Consider the following 20,508-nt stretch of genomic DNA (forward strand, 5'->3'; position numbering starts at 1 on the left):
GGCCAATGGAGCAGACTGATGGCCTTTGTATGGACCAACTCTTTCTCTTGACTTCCTTCTCTTCTATGCAAGTATACTAGTCATGTTTTCTTGTTTACTACTGATCACTTTCACTTTTGTGGGTCTCTTTGACACATCAGCATGGACACCCACACAGGACTGTGACCTTCTTGCTGATGGCTGTGATGCATGGTGTCTAACATGGGACGTGAGCTCAGGATTGTTGAAGACACAGACACTGGTTCTTTAGCACCTTTATTCATTCTCTTTTTGCACAAATTTTTCCAACCCTTTAAGAGAGGCTCTTTGTATGTCTTCCTCTGTCTTCTTTCTTCTCACTCCCCCTCTCTTTATCTTTCTGTGAGCATAAAATAACCACCCATTGCTGACAAGGATAAAGCCAGTTGCTCTGTATGGGGAAAAAAAAAATTGAAGCCATTCCTTGTGAAGGAAATTAAGCAAGACAAATATTTAGTACCAAGTGACTATATTTTTAAGTGCCTTCAGGCCCCAAGTCATCAGTCTTCAGATGTTCCATCTATAATTGTTTTTGTTTTTGTTTTTTACCAGCACCCCTTGAAAATTCTTTTCTCTTTTTCGTCCTTCAGAATTCAGTTCAAATGTCACTTCCTGCAAACCCTTTACTGATATCCTGAGGTAGTCTCTATCACCCCTTCTAGAATCTCCAACAGAAATCTGAACTCTAGTATAGTACATCAACATTATGTTCAATGCAACTAAATGTTTGTGTCTGTGCCTCCTCTGTGCTAAAATAAGAGTTGAGTTTTGCTTGTTTTATTTTGCTTTGTCCTTCTATCTCTAGTAGCCAATATACAGAATAGGCTGATGTGTAGATATAGAGGCTCAATTTTGTTGTTGTTTAATTTTATTTAGATAAATGAATAGTCACTTTGGCTTTAAGAAAAAAGGTTCATTCTTACTCAATTTGTATTCTGTTTTTGGAATGGGATTGTTTTCTACTATTCACTGAAATTTGAGGTATATTTTTTCACTGTCCTATGAGTTATACAGATTTGATGACAAATGAACTTCTTAACATTGAAATTGTTTCTATGGAAAAATATGGTTCATTTTCCAGTATGTTCAAACATACACAAAAGAATAGAGCTTCATTCAGAACTAGATGGTCTTTCCCTTTTCCTTAATGTCTGCCTTTATTCTAGAGTTTCACCCCATACAGAATTATCTCATTCTCTCCAGTCTCCCATGGTTTGTAGTTTGGCTTTCTGTTATGTACCTTGCAATCTGCCTCGAATCCATCATTTATGTATCTTCCCTGTCAAATATATTTCTCATAGAATAACCACTATGCATTTTTCATTGTTGATTTTTCACAATGGGCTTTCAAAGCACAGTATACAGAGTAAGTGTTCAGTAAATGGTAGGCTGAATTTTTCTCTGCATAGTTAGGGGAAAAAAAGCTCCATAATTGAAAGTAGAGGAATGTTGGCATTTGCTTGAAATATTGGGGATTTGATTGAATATTGGGGATTTTTTAGTCCCAGGTTGAACAGTGCCTAGTTTCCTATCATTTGGCATCTGAGCTCCAAAGGTCTAAAGTCCAGTCTCCACAGTCTCTCTTCCCTCACTTATCCATCTTCTATTCTTTCTCCAAAGACAAAAAGAAAAGAAATGAGACAGTCCTGTTAAGAAAGCTTTCTTTTTCATCTTTCTTGTTCTCATGTGGGTGCTTCATTATGAGATGTCAATTGTGCAACACTCTAAAGACCTGTCTTCTAAGGACAAAATGTTCTAGTCATTCTGGTATTCAAAAGTGTTGTTTTCTGCTTTTAGGCTACAGTGGTGGTTGTGTTGTCATGCGAGGAAAGAGTCCGCCTGGTCGCTGGGAAGTGAAGGACTGTAAACACTTTAAGGCAATGTCCCTGTGTAAGCAGCCAGTGGGAAAACAGGAGAAAACGGAGCAGGAAGAAAGATGGCCATTTCACTCCTGCTACTTGGACTGGGAATCAGAGCCTGGGTTGGCCAGCTGCTTCAAGGTGATGCCAAGGGTACCGAGGCATTCTCAATGGGATGAACATTATTTCAGTTTGGTCCATGTATCCCAAATATCCCAAATTCCCTTACTCCAGAACAGTGCCTGGCACAGAGCAGCTACTTAATTTATGTTGACCGTTTCTGTCTTTTCAGTTATATTCCAAAATAATTTTAATTCAAAAGACTGATGTATCCCTGGAGATACTGAGGCTCTCTTCTTGAAGACTAATGTCAAGGCCCCAGTCAATATTTTTCTTACTGCATAGTACCAAATGAACAAGGCAGATGTTCATTGGGTATTGAAATGGTACAATTCCATAGATTGTAAGAAAATGAATAGTCTTTGTTATGGAATAGTACCATTCTGCTGCTAAAAATAGCTTTTGCAGCTTGCCAGACACCTGAGGATCAAACAAATTAAAACATACAGTTGATATATATGCATGTGTTTGTATTTATACACATGTGAAAAAATGTGTGAAGAAACATCTTTTTGCATATCACTTTTAAATCCTAGATATAAATCAGTACTTACAATCTTCTTGTCATGAAACATCTGTGAATGCATTCAATTTAATGTACACATGTACAATCCTACAATAAATTCATCAGGTAAAAGTGATCTCACAAAGCAGTAATTTAAACCTTAGAAGTGAGCAAACTGAGGCAGCAAGATGAAGTGATCTGCCCAAGATCACCATCATTTATTGACAGAGTTGGAATAAATCCCTGGTCTTGGGACCCCCATTCCAGTGTTTTTCCTACTATATATGACCCTGACATGTCAACAAATGTATGGTATTTTTGATGGGCATGGTGGTGGGATTGATGAATTTTAAGTGATTCAAGAAAGGGTTCCCAGAGAAGGTAAGTTTTGACATATAATTTAAAAGATGGAAAGGCTGTGCTGTGGCCCGCAGGACTGGGAAAGCTATTCATTCTGGTCACAGCAAATCAGAGTCTGGTGAAGCCTGGCGGCAGGGTGCCTGCCTAGCATCAGAGACACTGGCATAATGTCAGGCAGTTAAAAACAAGGAGGGCACAGAGGCCTCGGATCTGGAGTTCTGTGTTTTGGACCCTCACCCTTGATCCTATATAAAGTCAGAAGTAGACTGTTCATTTGATAGACATCTTCCAGCTACTGTGAAGACAGCTGAGAAACAGCAGAGAATTTAGGCACAGCAAAGACCCAACGACCTTAGTAATATACCTGCCCTAGTTCCCAGGTCTCATTTCTCATTCCCTACTGTAAGTCAGCCAGATTCATGATCATTCCACCAATTCTAATTTGTCTGAAGGCAATCTGGTGAGATAGAAATTCATGGGCCCTTGAAGCAAGGAGCACCAGATCTGATGCGAGCTCTGCCTGTTTGTAGCTGTGTGACTAGAAATTTGTAATCTCTCATAGCCTGACCTCATCGCTTAACAAACATTTATTTAGGGACATGTATATGCCAGTTACAGGAAATTTAGAGGGAAAAAAAGAGTCCTCAAGGACCTTATTTATAAAATTGAGCTCATTATATCCTCCTCATGAATTTGTTGTGAGAATAAAATGAGATAGTTTTATGAAGCATAGACACATTCTAGTTCAATAAATGTTATTTCTCCCTACTGGGTCAAGCTTTTAATATAGAATAATGACAATTATAATACTGTTATTTTCTTGTCCAGAATTAAACAGCCTCACCTTATCCATGATAGTGTCAACTTTTTTTTGTCCTACTAAACCAGGTATTTCATAGTGAAAAAGTCCTGATGAAAAGAACATGGAGAGAAGCAGAAGCATTTTGTGAAGAATTTGGTGCTCACCTTGCAAGCTTTGCCCATATTGAGGAAGAGAATTTTGTGAATGAGCTTTTACATTCAAAATTTAATAGGTAAATACTTGTTAATTTTGAAAAAATGTAATCAAATTTTCTATTTCCCAGTAATGACTTATTAGGAATGAGTATCCCAGATATTTGTTTAAAATCTCAAGTATTTGTTTTAAGCCTAAAACCAACTAGCCATTAGTTGTGAAAGAAAAATATATACATATGGTCTTATATTTATATTGCACCAAGTTCTCATTCCATAAAACAAAGAACAAAGTGGCAATCGTTTTGATATTTGAAATCTTTCCTATGTACCTCGAATCAGAATTTTAGAGCTTTTCTGCCAAACTCAAATTATCTAACCCCATGATTTTCAAAGTGTTGTCTGAGGATCCTGAGAGTCCTGGAACCCCAAGACCAGGAGGGGACCAAGTGGGAAGAGGCCCTAATTCCATCACTGATCACCAGCTCCACTTCTGCTTATTTTTTATACAATAGAAGTCCATGTAAGATTTTGTTTGGGAAAAATAAAAAAAAGTCCCACTGATAGAAAAAAAAAAAAAAATTCAATCCAGGTCCTAATTTTACATTTGAGGAAATAGGCATTCACTTGTCAGTATTGATCTTGTGAGTTTCAGAATCTTGAATTACATGGAGTTAGAAAATTAATTTAATTTAAATTTGAAGAAATGTAGAAGTCTTGTGCTACCTTTTATCCAGTGCAAAAAATTCCTTCCACTATATTGCTGTGGTCACCTACTATCTGCATAATTCCTTTCAGAGTGCTCCTTATTTGGGAGAAAACCCATTCCATTGTTGGAGGCTGAGTTCAAAGATCAACTTTCTAGTACAGAGCAATACAGATCAAGTGGACTGTATTTTTGAATATTTGAGGACAGCCATTATGTTCTCTTTTAGTGAATCTTCTCATCCACTGGCTTCTTTATCTCAAATGTTCTTGTCAGTTAGCATACATTTTTGGACTATCTCCCATGGGAGGGGTACTTTTATATTGCAGAACTGGCTAGAGAACGCAATAGACAAGACAGACAAAAGTCCTGCCCCAAGGCAGTATGGTTCCATGGCTCTATACATTTATTTAATAAAAACAAATGTAACACCAGGTACTATGCTCCAAGCTCTGGAAATCTGGAGTCTCAATGAAACACTTGCCTGAATTACAGAGAAAATCCCAAACTATTTTTTGAGGAAAATCCTGGCCTTCCCCTTAAGTTCCCTTTAGGACACTCCAAATGAAGATTAATATGCAATTATCTATCAAACTATTCATCTCTAGTCTCTACAGTAATGACCTTAACAGTAGGAGACTTTGACAACATCTCCCCATATGAGTCTTACAGAGTACTGTTGGGGGAAAATGGTCAAATATGTTTGCAAAAAAAGGCACAAACCTGGATATTTGCCATATGCTTTAGCATTGTAAAAGCTTCCAGAAGGAAGCCTCAAGCCTCTTTTTTTGAGGACACTTATCAACATCCCATGGAACTGTTAGTCTCTGTGGGAAATGCTGACCTAAACCATGTTTCCCAAATCTGGCTGATTCTCACACTCATTTGGGACACCTTTTGACACGGAGCACTCTGGTCTCACACCAGAGCTGCTGAGTCAGATTCTCTGAAACTGAAGAAAAGTTCAAGAGGCTTCCTGATTATTGGACTGGAAGTCTGGTGTGGGGCCACAGATTTAAGGGATATGGGATAGTCTCCATCATCCTAAGTTGTAACTTTGCTTCATGACTTTAGCCCCTTGCAAAACATCCTTTCATACTTGAGCATAGTGAGGTTTGCTATATGAAATACCCACAAGCAAACTGCTTCCAAATTTGCTGTAAAATCAAATATCATTCTGTCGTTTCTATTTATGTAAGTTCACACTCTTGAAATTTCTTGTGGAATTTAATTCCAAGCATCTATCAAATTATTAATCTTTAGCACTTAATCAGAAAAGCTGTATTACTTTGTATCCAGACTTCCAGGAATTTAACAAAATCTCATGCTTGATTATAGCAAATAAACCAGTTGTCATAGTAGCATGCATGCTGCTTCTTATGGCACTGCTTTTAAATTTCTATTTTATTATTTATCATATTATTAAAAATTATACAATTACAGCAAACTGATGAAGAGAAAATTAATACCATTTAGAAGCCAATACATTTCAGAAAAAATGTAGAACTCTGAACTCAGTAAGGAAAGAAATAAAAAGTTCTCAAGGCAGGAGAGTGATAGGAATTCCCAGCCTAGGTCACGGATGTTAAGATACCTGGCTTAACCTTAAGGCAGCACTCTCCCCTCCACAACCTTGCAAACTGTAAATTGCAATAATGGCAATCACCAACCGGGCCCCAATGATCTCACAGATTTCTAAGTCATATTTTCCTTTCATTTGTATTGTTCAGGCACAATAGCTCACATATCTGAGAAGAGGATGCTTCAGAATAGGCTTGCTTCATTGCACTAACGAAAATAAAGCATCTGTCATGACTTCTGAATCTTTTAAATCTTTAATTCTCCAAATTATTCTCAGAAAATTATCTTAGTGAGATGGTTCATTGTACAATTAGACTTTATTGGTTGATTTATTGAGTACTCTGTGGTTTGATGTATTTGTCCTCTGCCTAATTGGAGGAAAGATGGTTCTCTGTGGGGATTCTCACCAAGTCTAAACCAGTGGTGACTACTGAAGTTAATCTACTGTGCCTTAGACTGATTTGCTGCGAAATTATTTATGTTGGGATCTGAAAAAACAAGAACCAAAATCTGCTGTGTACCTTTTGTTAAAGGGGGTGATAGTAATTAACTTCCAAAGAATATATGAACATTTGACAAAAAAGCAACAAATCGAAGCATAGGAGAGTGGTAAATACACATAGCAAAGTAGTAAAAAGTCCTCTAGGGAAAAAGACCATCCAAAATTTCTTACCAATTTGCTTTCATGTGTTCTTATTCTGCTTAAAGTGTGTAGCCATTCCTAATGAACATGAGAAAGCAGTGTTCTCAATATAGGCTAACTTCTCCCCCAACTGTATGTCGCCAGTGAGCACACCATACAAGCCAAGAGAAATAGGAAGCCAGGCTAATCTTCTCTACATTCATCTCATAGCTCAGGTTTTGCATATAGGAAATGCTCAATAAATGTTTACTGACTGATCAATCCTGCCAGGAGTATCAGCTGTTTCCTGTGCACATAAATACTTCAAAATATTTCTTAAGCCTATTACATTATATTGTGAATTCAGTAGGAAGAGCCAAGGGTTTGGTTTTGTTTTGTTTTGTTTTGTTTTGTTTTGTTTTTCTCTTCACAGGACAGAAGAAAGGCAGTTTTGGATTGGATTTAATAAAAGAAACCCACTGAATGCTGGCTCGTGGGAGTGGGCTGATGGGACTCCTGTAAGTTTTTCCAAACTGAAGACAAGGAAGTGAATTCATTAAGGGGGCCCTGGAACACTTTGGTCAACCAACCAAGAGAACCTGGAAGTAATGACTGTATTTCCTGTGACTCAGACCCAGATCAAAAACTGTACCAGATCTTGGTACCATAGGAGATATTTCTGCAAAGTCCTGAGAAACATTCACTAACCATATAGTTCTGAGGCCAGCTGTAGAATCTCATCCTAGAAAGGAATCAAAATCTCCAAAACTCCCCAAACTATCTCCCAAGTGAAAAGTCTTGAGAAAGAAGCAACTATTGTTTAAAATAATATTGGGCTTTCTTTACTCCACCTTCCCTCTCTAGCTTAGCACCTAATTATAGGAATGTGGGACCCTTGTCCAGATCACAATGAAAAGAACCATTTTGGTTTACCTCTAAAAGGTCAGAAATGCCAGCCTTAGAAATACCTTCTCTTTCTCAACCAGAGCAAGTTACTCAGCTGGGGGGAAAAACTTGCATTTCTTTCAGCCTCATACTTGTAAAAGCCTCTGTGAAGGAAAGATGGAAGTCACTATGATATTTTTTTTTCATATGCAATGAGGAATTCTCCTATTTTCCTCAAGATGATAGGGGGAAAATGAAGCCGTATCCCAGATTAAAATGAGATCCATCTGAGGACACATGCAAAATCAATGTATTCAGTTACACCTGTGAACTAGGAGGCCAACAAGAGATAGCAGTGAGCACTTAATGAAGCTCCTATTTATTGAGCCCAAATTATATTGCAGACAAGGGTTGAATGCACTGCCGCATGATCTCATTTCACCCTTATAATGATTCCATGCAGTGGTTATTAGAATGCTTACAGAGTTTGCCTAAAATAATGCATAGGAGACCCAGCCCTCCAAAGCCATGATGCTATATCTCCTAGCTGGGAAATATCAGCAGCCAAACTTAGAAATAGTAAAGATCAATAGAGAAAAATGCTCTCTAGCCCCACTAGAGAAAATTTATGGCAAGGATCTGTGGAAAACAATATGTGGAAAACAAACATAATAAGGATATGCTAGTTAAACATATAACATATCACACACACACACACACACACATACACACATAAACATTTCCACCTCTGTTCCATCACTGCTTCTCTGAGAAGGGTATCAGGACCCGAGAGCAAGAAGAGACCTTAGAGATCACATGCTCCCTCCATCTACTATGCTATCAAAGAAACTGAGGCCCAGAGAGCAAAAGAAACTTAGCAAGGCCCTCCTGCGGCATAAATGGCAGTCACCACATGGCACAGTTGGGTAGTTAATGTCAGTGTGGCACCTGGAAAATGAAATGTGATTTTATATAGAGGTTGAGAATGCTTCCTTTTGTTTTAGTAAAACCATCTTATTAGTGATTGAGAGGAATAGACAGTTTGGTTCAGAGTAAAGTTTGGTTCAGAGATAAAGCCATGAAGCAGTGCATGGAGTTGCTCACTACTACTCCCTACAGAACAAAACAAATCTTCAAACTCCCACTATTGTCTAAATCTGAGCTTACATATTTTTAAGTTAAAGGAGTTGTTGTGCAGTTGTGTACGTGTTTGAGGAGGAGTATAAATGTTTCAAATATCCTCTTTTTTCCAAAGTTTTGCTCCGGTTTTACCTGTGGTCCATCCACTCTTCTGTCAGGTAGCCGTTAAATCATTGAGATGACCAAATTTTTATTTACCATCCCTCTCACATGACCAAACATGGAAAGCTTTGGATAGTTTCTCAATTAAAGCTAGCGATAATTTCGAATTTAGTGATTAAAGACTAAAAGCTTAGTGTATATGCGAAAGAAATCTACATCACAGATGAGACCCAAATCTGACAGATGAGAGCCTTCCAGAAGTTTACCCAGGGTACCAGGGCTAGCCTGTTGTGGCCAGTGAGACAACGGTGAAAGTTCGGAAGCCTGGGTCTGATTTGTTCCTTCTGGAGAAAGGAATTGCTTGCCTCTTTTTAAGAAAAAAAGCATCTTTAAGGAAAAATGCTAGTTTGGTTAGTTTGTTCTTCACAAATGTGGACCAATCTTTAACTGCAATCTTATCCAGACATTTCTTAAGCTTCCTCCAGAAGTCTGTGGTGATTTATTTACAGAGATGTCTCTTTTGATCTTTTGAAACTTTTTGTGGGGGATCATCGTTAAGAAATAACAAACTTCATCTGCTGCAGGTTGTCTCTTCATTTTTAGACAATACTTATTTTGGAGAAGATGCAAGAAATTGTGCTGTTTATAAGGCAAATAAAACATTGCTGCCCTTGCACTGCAGTTCCAAACGTGAATGGATATGCAAAATTCCAAGAGGTAAAAATATTAAGATCTTCACTATATGTTGCTTTCTAATAATCTGCAGCACTTTTCCAAGTGAAGAGTTACAGAATCTAAGATTTAAACATCCTGGACTACAGTACCAACAACCATCGTGACAAACCAAACTGAACCATTTTAGCAAAGAATGTCTTACAAGGGAATGAGAAAAGTAACATGAGAGCAGTATGCTAATTTAATTACTAGGAAATGAGGATAACCAACTCTATTGTGGAATATGGTATTTTTCGCGTACAACCTGGAAGAAATGTCACTGTGACATTACAAGCAAACAAAATTACTTGTCAAATGAGTAAGTGAAAGAACCTAACGCCATTTGTGACACAGAGTAGGCCCTTGACAAGTGTTCGCATCCTTTCTTCTTTAACCAGAGGCTTCTTGTGAGCCTTCTCTTCAAGTGTGAGAACTAACCGTATTTCAAACAGCACGAAGTACCTGGAAATGGTCTCTTTAAAAGCAAAGTACAAAATACCATGTTTAGAGCTGAAGTAATTCAGAGATGGCGTCCTTGTGAAGAAAGGTCACTCAAGGTGATTTGCTTTCACTTTGCAGATGTGAGACCCAAGATTCCACCCTGGTATCAGTATGGTAAGAACTATCCTGGCAATTCTTGAATTTCTAACTACGTGCCATTATATACCATTATATACCATTATATACCATTACTTAAGTCAATCTAGAACTGATTTGTTCAAATTAATTAATGGTCAAATTAATAAAAGTCATTAAATGATGAAAGATTTATATTATAGCTTAACACTGTTTTGTGACACGTGATTTTAAAATATGCTTTTATCCCAGATCTTGCAATACAAATGAAATTCCTTAGATGAGAAAAAACAAGAAAATAAGCAAATTATATGCTTAGTAAAGTGTGTGTAAATATACTTACTTATGCATAACACACATACACACACACACACACACACACACACACTTTTTTTTTAATGCTAAGTGACCAAATTACAAATTTAGGGGTCAGTCATAGCATAGCCTATTTGTCTGCATTATATCAGTCAATGGATTTTGTATCATTTGCATTGGCTTTTGTTTTTTTGGTTTTGTTGTTTTTCAGATGCACCCTGGCTCTTTTATCAGGATGCGGAGTATCTTTTTCATACCTATGCTGCAGAATGGCCCTCCTTTGAGTTTGTTTGTAGCTGGCTGCGTGGTGATCTTCTCACAATTCATTCTGCACATGAGCAAGAATTTATCCACAGCAAAATTAAAGCGGTATTTAAGTTCAATTAACCATGAGAAATTCAGAACTTAGCTCCTTCTTGTCATTGGGGGGATTTTTTTTTTTTAATTTGAATTCAGACATACATTTAAGTTTCATTTAAAGCCACAGATTTTTGAGAATTAATTTTCTTCCTGTCATAGGAATTAAGAGAAAATAATGGAAACACAGCTTTACTATGTTGGTCAATCATTTCACTTACCTTCATTCTCTATTAGCAATAGCTCTATGAGCAACAGTTATGAGTAAGTAGAGTTTTATTGCTTTAATGAGGCTCGTCCAATCATCCAACACATACTTATTCAGAGTCTACTCTTCTAAGGGCTGGGGCTCTATCAGTGATTAAAATAGACCAAATTCCTGCCCTAAGGGAGCTTATACTCTAGTCTGGGAAGAAAGACTGTAATCAATATAGTCCATAGCATTACATAATATTTTATTAAAAGATAAATAGATAAATGCCATGGAGGAAAATAAAGCATAAATGAGGGACAAGGTGTATGTGGGGCGGGGAGGTGGTGGGATGGTTCATGTGCATGACTATTTCAAAGTTGAATTTTACTTACAATAATATAGTACTTTTTTTTTTTAAAGATTTAAAATCTTTTTTTTTTTTTTAGATTTTAATTTTTTATTTTTTATAAACATATATTTTTATCCCCAAGGGTACAGGTCTGTGAATCACCAGGTTTACACACTTCACAGCACTCACCAAATCACATACCCTCCCCAATGTCCATAATCCCACCCCCTTCTCCCAAACCCCCTCCCCCCGGCAACCCTCAGTTTGTTTTGTGAGATTAAGAGTCACTTATGGTTTGTCTCCCTCCCAATCCCATCTTGTTTCATTTATTCTTCTTCTACCCACTTAAGCCTCCATGTTGTATCACCACTTCCTCATATCAGGGAGATCATATGATAGTTGTCTTTCTCTGCTTGACTTATTTCGCTAAGCATAATACGCTCTAGTTCCATCCATGTTGTTGCAAATGGCAAGATTTCATTTCTTTTGATGGCTGCATAGTATTCCATTGTGTATATATACCACATCTTCTTGATCCATTCATCTGTTGATGGACATCTAGGTTCTTTCCATAGTTTGGCTATTGTGGACATTGCTGCTATAAACATTCGGGTGCATGTGCCCCTTTGGATCACTACATTTGTATCTTTAGGGTAAATACCCAATAGTGCAATTGCTGGGTCATAGGGCAGTTCTATTTTCAACATTTTGAGGAACCTCCATGCTGTTTTCCAGAGTGGCTGCACCAGCTTGCATTCCCACCAACAGTGTAGGAGGGTTCCCCTTTCTCCGCATCCTCGCCAGCATCTGTCATTTCCTGACTTGTTGATTTTAGCCATTCTGACTGGTGTGAGGTGATATCGCATTGTGGTTTTGATTTGTATTTCCCTGATGCCGAGTGATATGGAGCACTTTTTCATGTGTCTGTTTGCCATCTGGATGTCTTCTTTGCAGAAATGTCTGTTCATGTCCTCTGCCCATTTCTTGAATAATATAGTACTTTTAAGTCTATAAAGACTCAGTATTCAGAAAATTATAAGGAGTGGTTTTCCATTTCAACTTAAGATAAAGACTTGGACAATCTTTGAGGAGCTAGGCCAATTGGAAAGGAGAATACAAAACCTGTTAAATAATGAAGCAAACTACCAAGGAATAGTGTACGTTTTCAGTGTATTTCTTCAACAGGCGCTTATTGAGCATAGGTATGTGTCAGGCATTGTGATATTTGTCAAAGACCTAAACATGTCAAGAACACAAAAATAAGACAGAGTCTCTGTTTTTAAAAAGCTGGAAATAATTGTAAGTGAAAAGGGAGCAACATGCACAAATTATCAACACATTACCAAGGGGGGAAACTCACTCCCATTTTCCCTAGGAAATCTCTGAAAGTAAGAAAAAAAATTTTTTTCTTTTCCATAATTTAACATTATTTCACAATCGCCAGGAATCCTTTCTTGAGCTATCATCTTTTTACATTTGTAAGTTGATAGTTAAAATGAAACTGTATATTTAAAGCATCCTTGGCATGTAAGAGAAATGTCTTCCCTTACAGCTCATGGACCTTTTCCATTTCTATAATCCTGTTTGATGCATAGACAGTCTGCAAGGTGCAGGTAGGTCAGGACTACTACTGAGTTGTAACGGAAAAAGCTGAAAAACAGGGGTGTTGGGTGACAGCTCCACAGTCCTATAGAGTCTCAGTGATAGACCAACCACAAAAACAAGATACTCCCCACTATTAGTTTGTGTGCTAAATTTTTTTACCACTCTTCCTCTAGTATAAATGGAACACTCAAGCCAAATCCATTTTAAGCATCTGCATGTCAGAAAATATGTTTGTTTCTTTAAAAAAACAACATTCCTAGTAGCAATAACAAGACATCAGGTCAATGTCTGAAAACCAGTTCATCCATCGATAGGACAAAGTGCATGTCTCAAATGGAACTGATTTTTGGCCGATACTTATAATTGTGTCTGGCACTGCACTCAGTACTAATATTTAATGGCATTCAATCTTTCCAAGGACTCTCTGTGGGAAGTCTATTATTAGTACATTTTACAGTTAAGGAAGCTAAAACTCCAAAGAGGTGAAGCAACTTGGTTACTTCCACAGCAGCTAAGTGATAGAATCTGGAAGTGAACCCAGGCCATCTGACTTACAGGGTTATTTAAAAACCTTCTGCTGGCAGCAGAACGGCAGTGTAGGGGGAATATAAGAGCACAATGTCTTCGTTACATAAATATCAAAAAGAGTTCTAAAATCCCTCTCCAAAAGATGGTGCCAGCTCTGTAGACATGAGCAATGAAACCTTCTTTAGATCTTTCCAAGAGAGCTTAGCTCCCCTAGGAGTATCGGCAGGTCTCCTCTCTTCACCTTTCCCTGAATTCACTCTCCCAATTATTAGTGGTTGGCAAGCCAGTGAGGATGGCAGGGTTAATATCTCCTGTAGAAGGGAATAGTAAAATCCATGGGTTTAGCTGTTTGAGAGCTACTGCCACGACCCTGGTTGAGGACTGGACCTAGCTGTGATATCAAACCAGACAAACCTTGTGGTGTCTTACATGGCAAAATTGCAACACAGTCTGTAACCATGTTGATACAGAACGCTCTGTCAGCATGATGGGTGAGCAGCTGACTGATCTAACACCACACTGTACTACAAAAGAAAATTACTGGATGGTTTTAAATGTGTAGACTGGAAAGGGGCAAGGGAGCTACGGGAAAAGGGTATCAATTTAGAAAGAAGAAAGCTGTATATTCCCAAAGCAGTTCTTATTATCACATAATCTATGGCTGTGTTAGGTGGTAGTAGTGACATTTATGGTGACCATTTACACTTCATGAGTAAGAAATTCCATATCAATGAATGTTCTACTAGAATGAATCTGCCGAGAAATTCTTTTTATTCCAGGATGAGGAACTAAACATGTAGAGATCATACCACTCACTTTTGTGGCATACTTATCCTGTGAGTGCAGGAAGAATCAGGATAGTAATTAAATATTGTTTAAAGATTTTATTTATTTGAGAGAGAGACAGAGACAGAGATAGTGAGAGAGAACATGAGCAGCAAGGAGAGAGAGAGAGGCAGACTCTGCTGAGAAGCAAGTCCAATGCGGGGTTCAATCCCAGGATCCTGGGATCCTGCCCTGAGCCAAAGGCAGATGCTTAAGCTTGACTGAGCCACCTAGGTGCCCCTAATTAAGTATTTTTAGTATTACATTTGTGTTGTATAGTTTCCCTATAAAGAGTAGTAACTCAGAAATGTGAAAAGCAAAAATAGCATTTAGTTGGAAAATAAAAGAACTAACTATTGAAAAAGAAAGCTGGGTGCAATTTTTTAAATCTGAAGCAGATTTTTTTAAAACAAGATGTTTCTGTCTTGAAAAAGTGGTTAGTCAGTATTTTCTCTTTGAATAACAGAATGCCACAGGCATGATGAGAGTGAATTTTTTGAGTACTTCTTTTTTGAGCTGTCATTTTGGGTAGATTCAGCCAAAACAGTAAAAAGCCATAAGCACTTTAGGAGTTGTTTAACATGAACTGCTAGCCAATTAATCCGCTAACATTTTTATGCTGCATTGTACAATATTTGCATTTCAAAATTGCAAGTCCTTCTTATTTTAATTTCATGTCTAGGGGCACCTGGGTGGCTCAGTCACTTAAGCAACTGCAGTTGGCTCAGGTCATGATGCCAGGGTCCAAGAACTGAGCCCTGCATCAGTCTCCCTGCTCAACAGGAAGCCTGCTTCTCCCTCTCCCTCTGCACCCTTTCCTTGTGCTCTCTCTCTCTCTCTCATACTGTCTCTGGCATAAATACATAAAATCTTTTAAAAAATAATTTCATATCTAAATACTTCTAGCAAAAATATATCAAATATATTAGTCATCCTCCAAAATACAGTGTTTTAAACCCTTAAAATAACTTAGTTTTGATTATTTTTGATGGAAACATTTGAACATATGACAGGTTACTCTTCCTTACATTATTTCATAGATCAGTTACTTCATAGATTATGTTGCCTCTTGCTGTATTTTATTTTTTAATAAGTATTCTTCCCATATGATGCTATCTATAATGACAGTAATAAAATATAGTTCATGTTATGAAATCTGTTGTCATATTACATTTTTTATATGAAAGAATATTAATCAGTCTTTTTTTTTTGTAATTTGATACCTAAGCTAAAATTTACAACTCCTATATTTTTCACCACGGATTCTTTTCTCACGCTGGAAATCTTCTAGCTTGTCCTTCTAGCTTGCGGTTCTATTCCGTATCACAACAGGTTGTGATGGGCCATGTGGAGGATCACCATGCTGTAATTGAGGTGGCAATAAATATGTCACTTAACATGTAGTAGTTATAATTTCTCTTTAGAGGTCCTTAATTGGGGCAGTGAACAAGCGGGCCATGATTTCCACTATTGTAGCACATGAGACCTCTTTAGATTGAATGAAATTGTTGTGGTTCTCCCACTGAGTTCACAGCCAGTCTCAATGGACCCATTCCAAAGTCTGACAATGGGAATCTAAATTCAGCATGTAAGAACATGTCCATGAAACAACACCTCAGGGATCCCAAATTATAGCTGTTCCATCTTGCATTATTCTCAAATTGCTGGTATAGCAGACAGCCACACTGTTCAAGGAATAAAAATATCTGTTTATAAATTAAAATGTTAGAAAGCTATTAAATTCTGTTGTATGATGACCCAACATTCATGTGGAAAAAAATAGATATCTTAACATGTATTCTCCAATTTTTACAGAAGAAATGAAGTATGAATTTAAATATACAATGCCTTCAAATTAACAGGTTTTTAGCTTAAAAATTAAGTTACATTTCACATACACACAATAAAGTATATTGATTTAGAGGTCTTAGAAATCCTTACTGATTCTTCCTCTTTTATAGGTAAAGAGGGAATTTCAATTTCCTGGGTCATAAGTCCAGTATTACATTTGCTGAAATGTGTGTGTGTGTGTGTGTGTGTGCACGCACACCTGCGTGAACATGCTGTTTCATTTTATACTTTATTGCACTGAGATCTGTGTGATAAATAATGGTACAAAATTAGTAAAATATAGAAATAATTTTCTGGTTGTTAAGCAGTGGAAGTTCTGTAGTATTCCTTTGTCCTATCTTGTGTCTCTCTATTAAAATGGGGAGGGTGCTAATACTCAAGTTTAAAAGCTTAACAATCAGGCTAATGCCAAAAATTCAAAATCCTTTTTACTATTGATGTCTTGGTGCCTTGAACTGTTTTTCGAACAGTGTGACATATGCAGTGAACTATAAATCACTGAGATGAGAAACCACTGAATATTTAGTCAAAAAAAGGGAGTCCACATCCTATTTTACTTTACAAGATTACTGTTTAAAGCCCTATTTGAGAGTTAGAAAATTTACTTTTAAATACATCGGGAACGTTGTAAGAAAGATTTTCAGTATTTGATTCCAATTTCCTACATAATGAGGGGGGACTATTTGGAAATAATGAAGTTTCGGGTTCTCTCAAGATGCTAGGCCTTAGTGTACTCTTCTTTAGATAATTGAGTAAAATACTGAAGAATAGAAAGCTATTAACAGGAACCCCATTAATCCTAATAGTGAAAAGGGAAAACAAGTAGGATAAAAGCTGACATTTTCTTTTTTTTCTCTTTAATAGCTATCAAAGTTTGGTGTAAATTGGTGGATTGGACTTCAAGAAGAAAAAGCCAATGATGGATTTCGGTATGAAACTAGATCAATTTGCATTTTATTTTGTTTGACAGGTTTTATTTGCAGAATGATTGGATGAGATTTTAGCGATCAGTTGTTGAGTAGCCATCAAATGTTATCTTTAACTTATAAATTTTCATTTCTCTAAACAAAGATATGAGTATCTTTTTAATTTAATAAAAATTACCCCAGAACTCCAAGAATGGTGTTGGAGATTAAACATACGGAATAAAAGAAGACCCTAAAATTCTTAATTTACCTACAGCTGGAGAGATGGAGCGCCAGTAATATACCAGAACTGGGACGAAGGAGGAGAAGGATCTACGAATAATCAGAGCCAGAGATGCGGCTTCATTTCATCCATAACAGGTTATTTTATTTATCCATTTTGAGGTTTATAATACAAACTGAAAATTTTCAGAAGGCTTAAAGTTTCCATTTCATTGCATTAGTTCAGTGAGAAGGTTTTGTTTGGCTAGCTTGCTTTTTAATTGAATGTGGTGAGTTTCATTAGTCTTAAGTGTTAAGGATGGCCATTCCTACAGTTAATTCCAGCATTCATGTTTTTGGAAATGAATTACAACCAGACAAGTCATTCCTCATGCACCAGAACAGCACCAGAAATAGACCGAGTGAAACTGGTCAAAAATATGCCTGATAGATACAAGCCTCTAAAAAATTTCAATATGGGCCCATTTTAAAAATCTCTTCTTCATGATTCAGTTATAATTGGCCAGAACCTTAACCCCTTGGAATTTCCTCCCACTTTCCCATTTAAGAAAAATTTTCATTGAGTTCAGTATTTTTTTAATACTTGGCACTAACTGCTTTTGCCATAGAACACCAACTACTTGCAGGCTGTATTTAGAAATACATGTACCTTTAAGATGGGTTTTTAAATTGAATTCAGTCCATCAGTACAGTGTTATCCATCCCACTCTTTCTATCCTATAAAAGGTAATTATGTTCCTGACCTTTAACGGATTTATAAGGAACCTGTGCCCCAAATCAGGAGAGGGATAAATATGGAAAGCAATCCTTAGTGTAAGGGTTTCTGCAGAGAAAAGGAAAAACCACGTTGTTAATCAGCTCTCTTTTGCCAGCAGGTGTCACAACAGCCTACACAAAGGCTGTTTTGTGATTCTGGAAGACTAGAAGCTACTTTGCATTAAAAATAGCATTCCAGCCCCTCCTTCAAAATGCCAACATTTTTTGGCTTATATCCCTCACACTAGAAAACTGAAACTGCCTTTGCAATTTACATGCATCCTTGCCCTATTCTGGGATTTATAGCTTGAATGCTAATGAAATGCATTCTATAACCTTTACTCTGAAAATAGAACTCTTCTAAATTAAAATACATTTTCCAGGAGGCTAAGGACTTTGGGATATATCTTCCTGAGGGCATGTATATGTATGCCTGGTTTTTTTTAAGAGCCAGTGTCAAAAACTGCTTCTTTCTTAGAAGTTACTGAGTTAATTTTTCAAAACTGTGTATTTGCTAAAGAATTATAAATTAGAAATGATCATTTATGGTTTTAGAATATTTTTTCTCCTTATATTGAAGTTGAATATTTTAAAACAAAAATATTACTCTGCATTCTTTTGTTAATCAAACCAAATATTCTCAGGATTTCAATCAGTTCTGTGATTTCAACTGTAGTATTTTGGTTAGTTGGGGTTTGTTTGTTTGTTTTGCATTTGCAAAATTTCTACATTCTTGAATTAGATTTACTGATTTAGCACCCTGCCCAGTTTGTTCTTATTGTTAGAGAACTCTACCATTAGGAGTTTAGTTGAATTTCTAGATTAAAGAAAGTATGATAAACCATCAGCAGTCATAATGTGATAAAGAACACCTACTAAGAGCCAGCATTGTTCCATGTCATTTCTAACCCATTTACTCTTCTAGGACTATGGGCTACTGAAGAGTGTTCCGTTTCTATGCCTAGCATCTGTAAGCGAAAGAAGGTTTGGATCATAGAGAAAGAGGAAAAGACCCCAAAACAACACGGAACATGTCCCAGAGGATGGCTATATTTTAACTATAAGGTAAATTCTTTTTCAAAATGTTGCCTTTGTTTCTGTTTTTTAGATGTTTATTTTAGAACATAATCAAAGAGTGGGTGTGGCTTTGAAAAACCAGGAGTTGTCCATTAGGACCTGGAATTTTTTTTGGTCACAACTTTCAAGATAGAGTTTTCAGTGTAGGTAGGAGCAAACCTCTAGGAATAAGGAAACAGCCGTGGCACTACCCTTCATTGGTATACTTAGTTTTTGCTATTGACACAGTCATTCATTGTGCTGTGTGACTGTTTCTTTAGGCATGATGCATGTGAGCCTGTGTAACTAGGCCCTGCCCCCAAATGAGCTGTCAACTCCAGAGGGTACAGTCTGCATCTTCTCCTTTTGTGTCTTCCCTGCCTGGAGCAGGCACAGAGCTCCGCCCCGCCTTGTGAATTGACCCACTAATAACAGAACTCAGTCAATGTCATCTTGAGCCTCATAAAGCTGGTGCTTCTATGCAGAATTGAAATTTTTTTTTAATTGCCAGTGGGGATATTGTAAACCAGATTTATTATTTCTGATACTGCCTCCAATTAAGGCCAAAACTTTCCCTCCACTTCTTATGTTTTATAATAAAATAACTTTATAGGCCTTAGGTGGAAGTAATTAAAATGCATCCCAAATTATAAATATTTCATTCTTTGATAATGGAAAAGCCCAAACTGTGTCATAATTTAATATGCTAATAAGAAATTGCTCTTTGACTGTGGACAGTCAGTTTTCAATCCATATGTTCAGTTACATGTGGCAGAACCTTTTCTCTTCTTCGTGAACTTCTTCTCATTGTTAATTTGTGATATGGGGCCATTTGGATTTTACATGCATTTGATGAGCACCTAATATATATTTGGCATTGGCTTTTTTAAACTGTGGTAATATTCACATAATATAGAGTTTACCTTCTTAACCATTTTTAAGTGTATAGTACAATAGTGCTAAGTATATTCACATTGTTATGCAATGAATCTGCAGACCTTTTTCATCTTGTAAAACTGAAACCCTAAATCCAATAAACAATAACCCTCCATTCTCCCTCCCCCAATCTCTGGCAACCACCATTCTACTTTCTGTTCCTAGTAATGTAACTACTTTAGATACTACAGATAAGACATTATTTATCTTTTTGTGACTGGTTTATTTTACTAAACAGATTGTCCCCCAGGTTCATCCATGTTAGAGCATATTGCAGAATTTCCTTCCTTTTTGAGACTAATATTCCACTATATGTTTATACCATATTTTGTTTTTCTACTCACCCATTAATGAACATTTGGGTTTCTTCCACCTTGTGGCTAAGAGTTTTTCTAGGTGATCATAGATATATATCTTATTTTATTTAATCGTTTAAATACACAGAAT

General features: G+C 36.9%; 1 protein-coding gene across 3 annotated transcripts in view; it reads left to right on the forward strand.

The window, feature by feature from the left end:
• The window catches only part of PLA2R1 (phospholipase A2 receptor 1), a 124,426-nt gene that overhangs the window by 82,968 nt on the left and 20,950 nt on the right, over positions 1 to 20,508 (forward strand). For all 3 annotated transcript variants that reach the window (XM_059167211.1, XM_059167212.1, XM_059167213.1), the window contains 9 exons: positions 1,816 to 2,018; positions 3,751 to 3,896; positions 7,159 to 7,243; positions 9,437 to 9,569; positions 10,146 to 10,181; positions 10,669 to 10,826; positions 17,030 to 17,094; positions 17,348 to 17,451; positions 18,995 to 19,134. In XM_059167211.1, coding sequence (XP_059023194.1) covers positions 1,816 to 2,018; positions 3,751 to 3,896; positions 7,159 to 7,243; positions 9,437 to 9,569; positions 10,146 to 10,181; positions 10,669 to 10,826; positions 17,030 to 17,094; positions 17,348 to 17,451; positions 18,995 to 19,134 — 1,070 coding nt within the window. The remainder of the gene's footprint in view (positions 1 to 1,815; positions 2,019 to 3,750; positions 3,897 to 7,158; positions 7,244 to 9,436; positions 9,570 to 10,145; positions 10,182 to 10,668; positions 10,827 to 17,029; positions 17,095 to 17,347; positions 17,452 to 18,994; positions 19,135 to 20,508) is intronic.

This window comes from Mustela lutreola, chromosome 3 (assembly GCF_030435805.1).
Source record: "Mustela lutreola isolate mMusLut2 chromosome 3, mMusLut2.pri, whole genome shotgun sequence".
Taxonomy (NCBI): Eukaryota; Metazoa; Chordata; class Mammalia; order Carnivora; family Mustelidae; genus Mustela; species Mustela lutreola.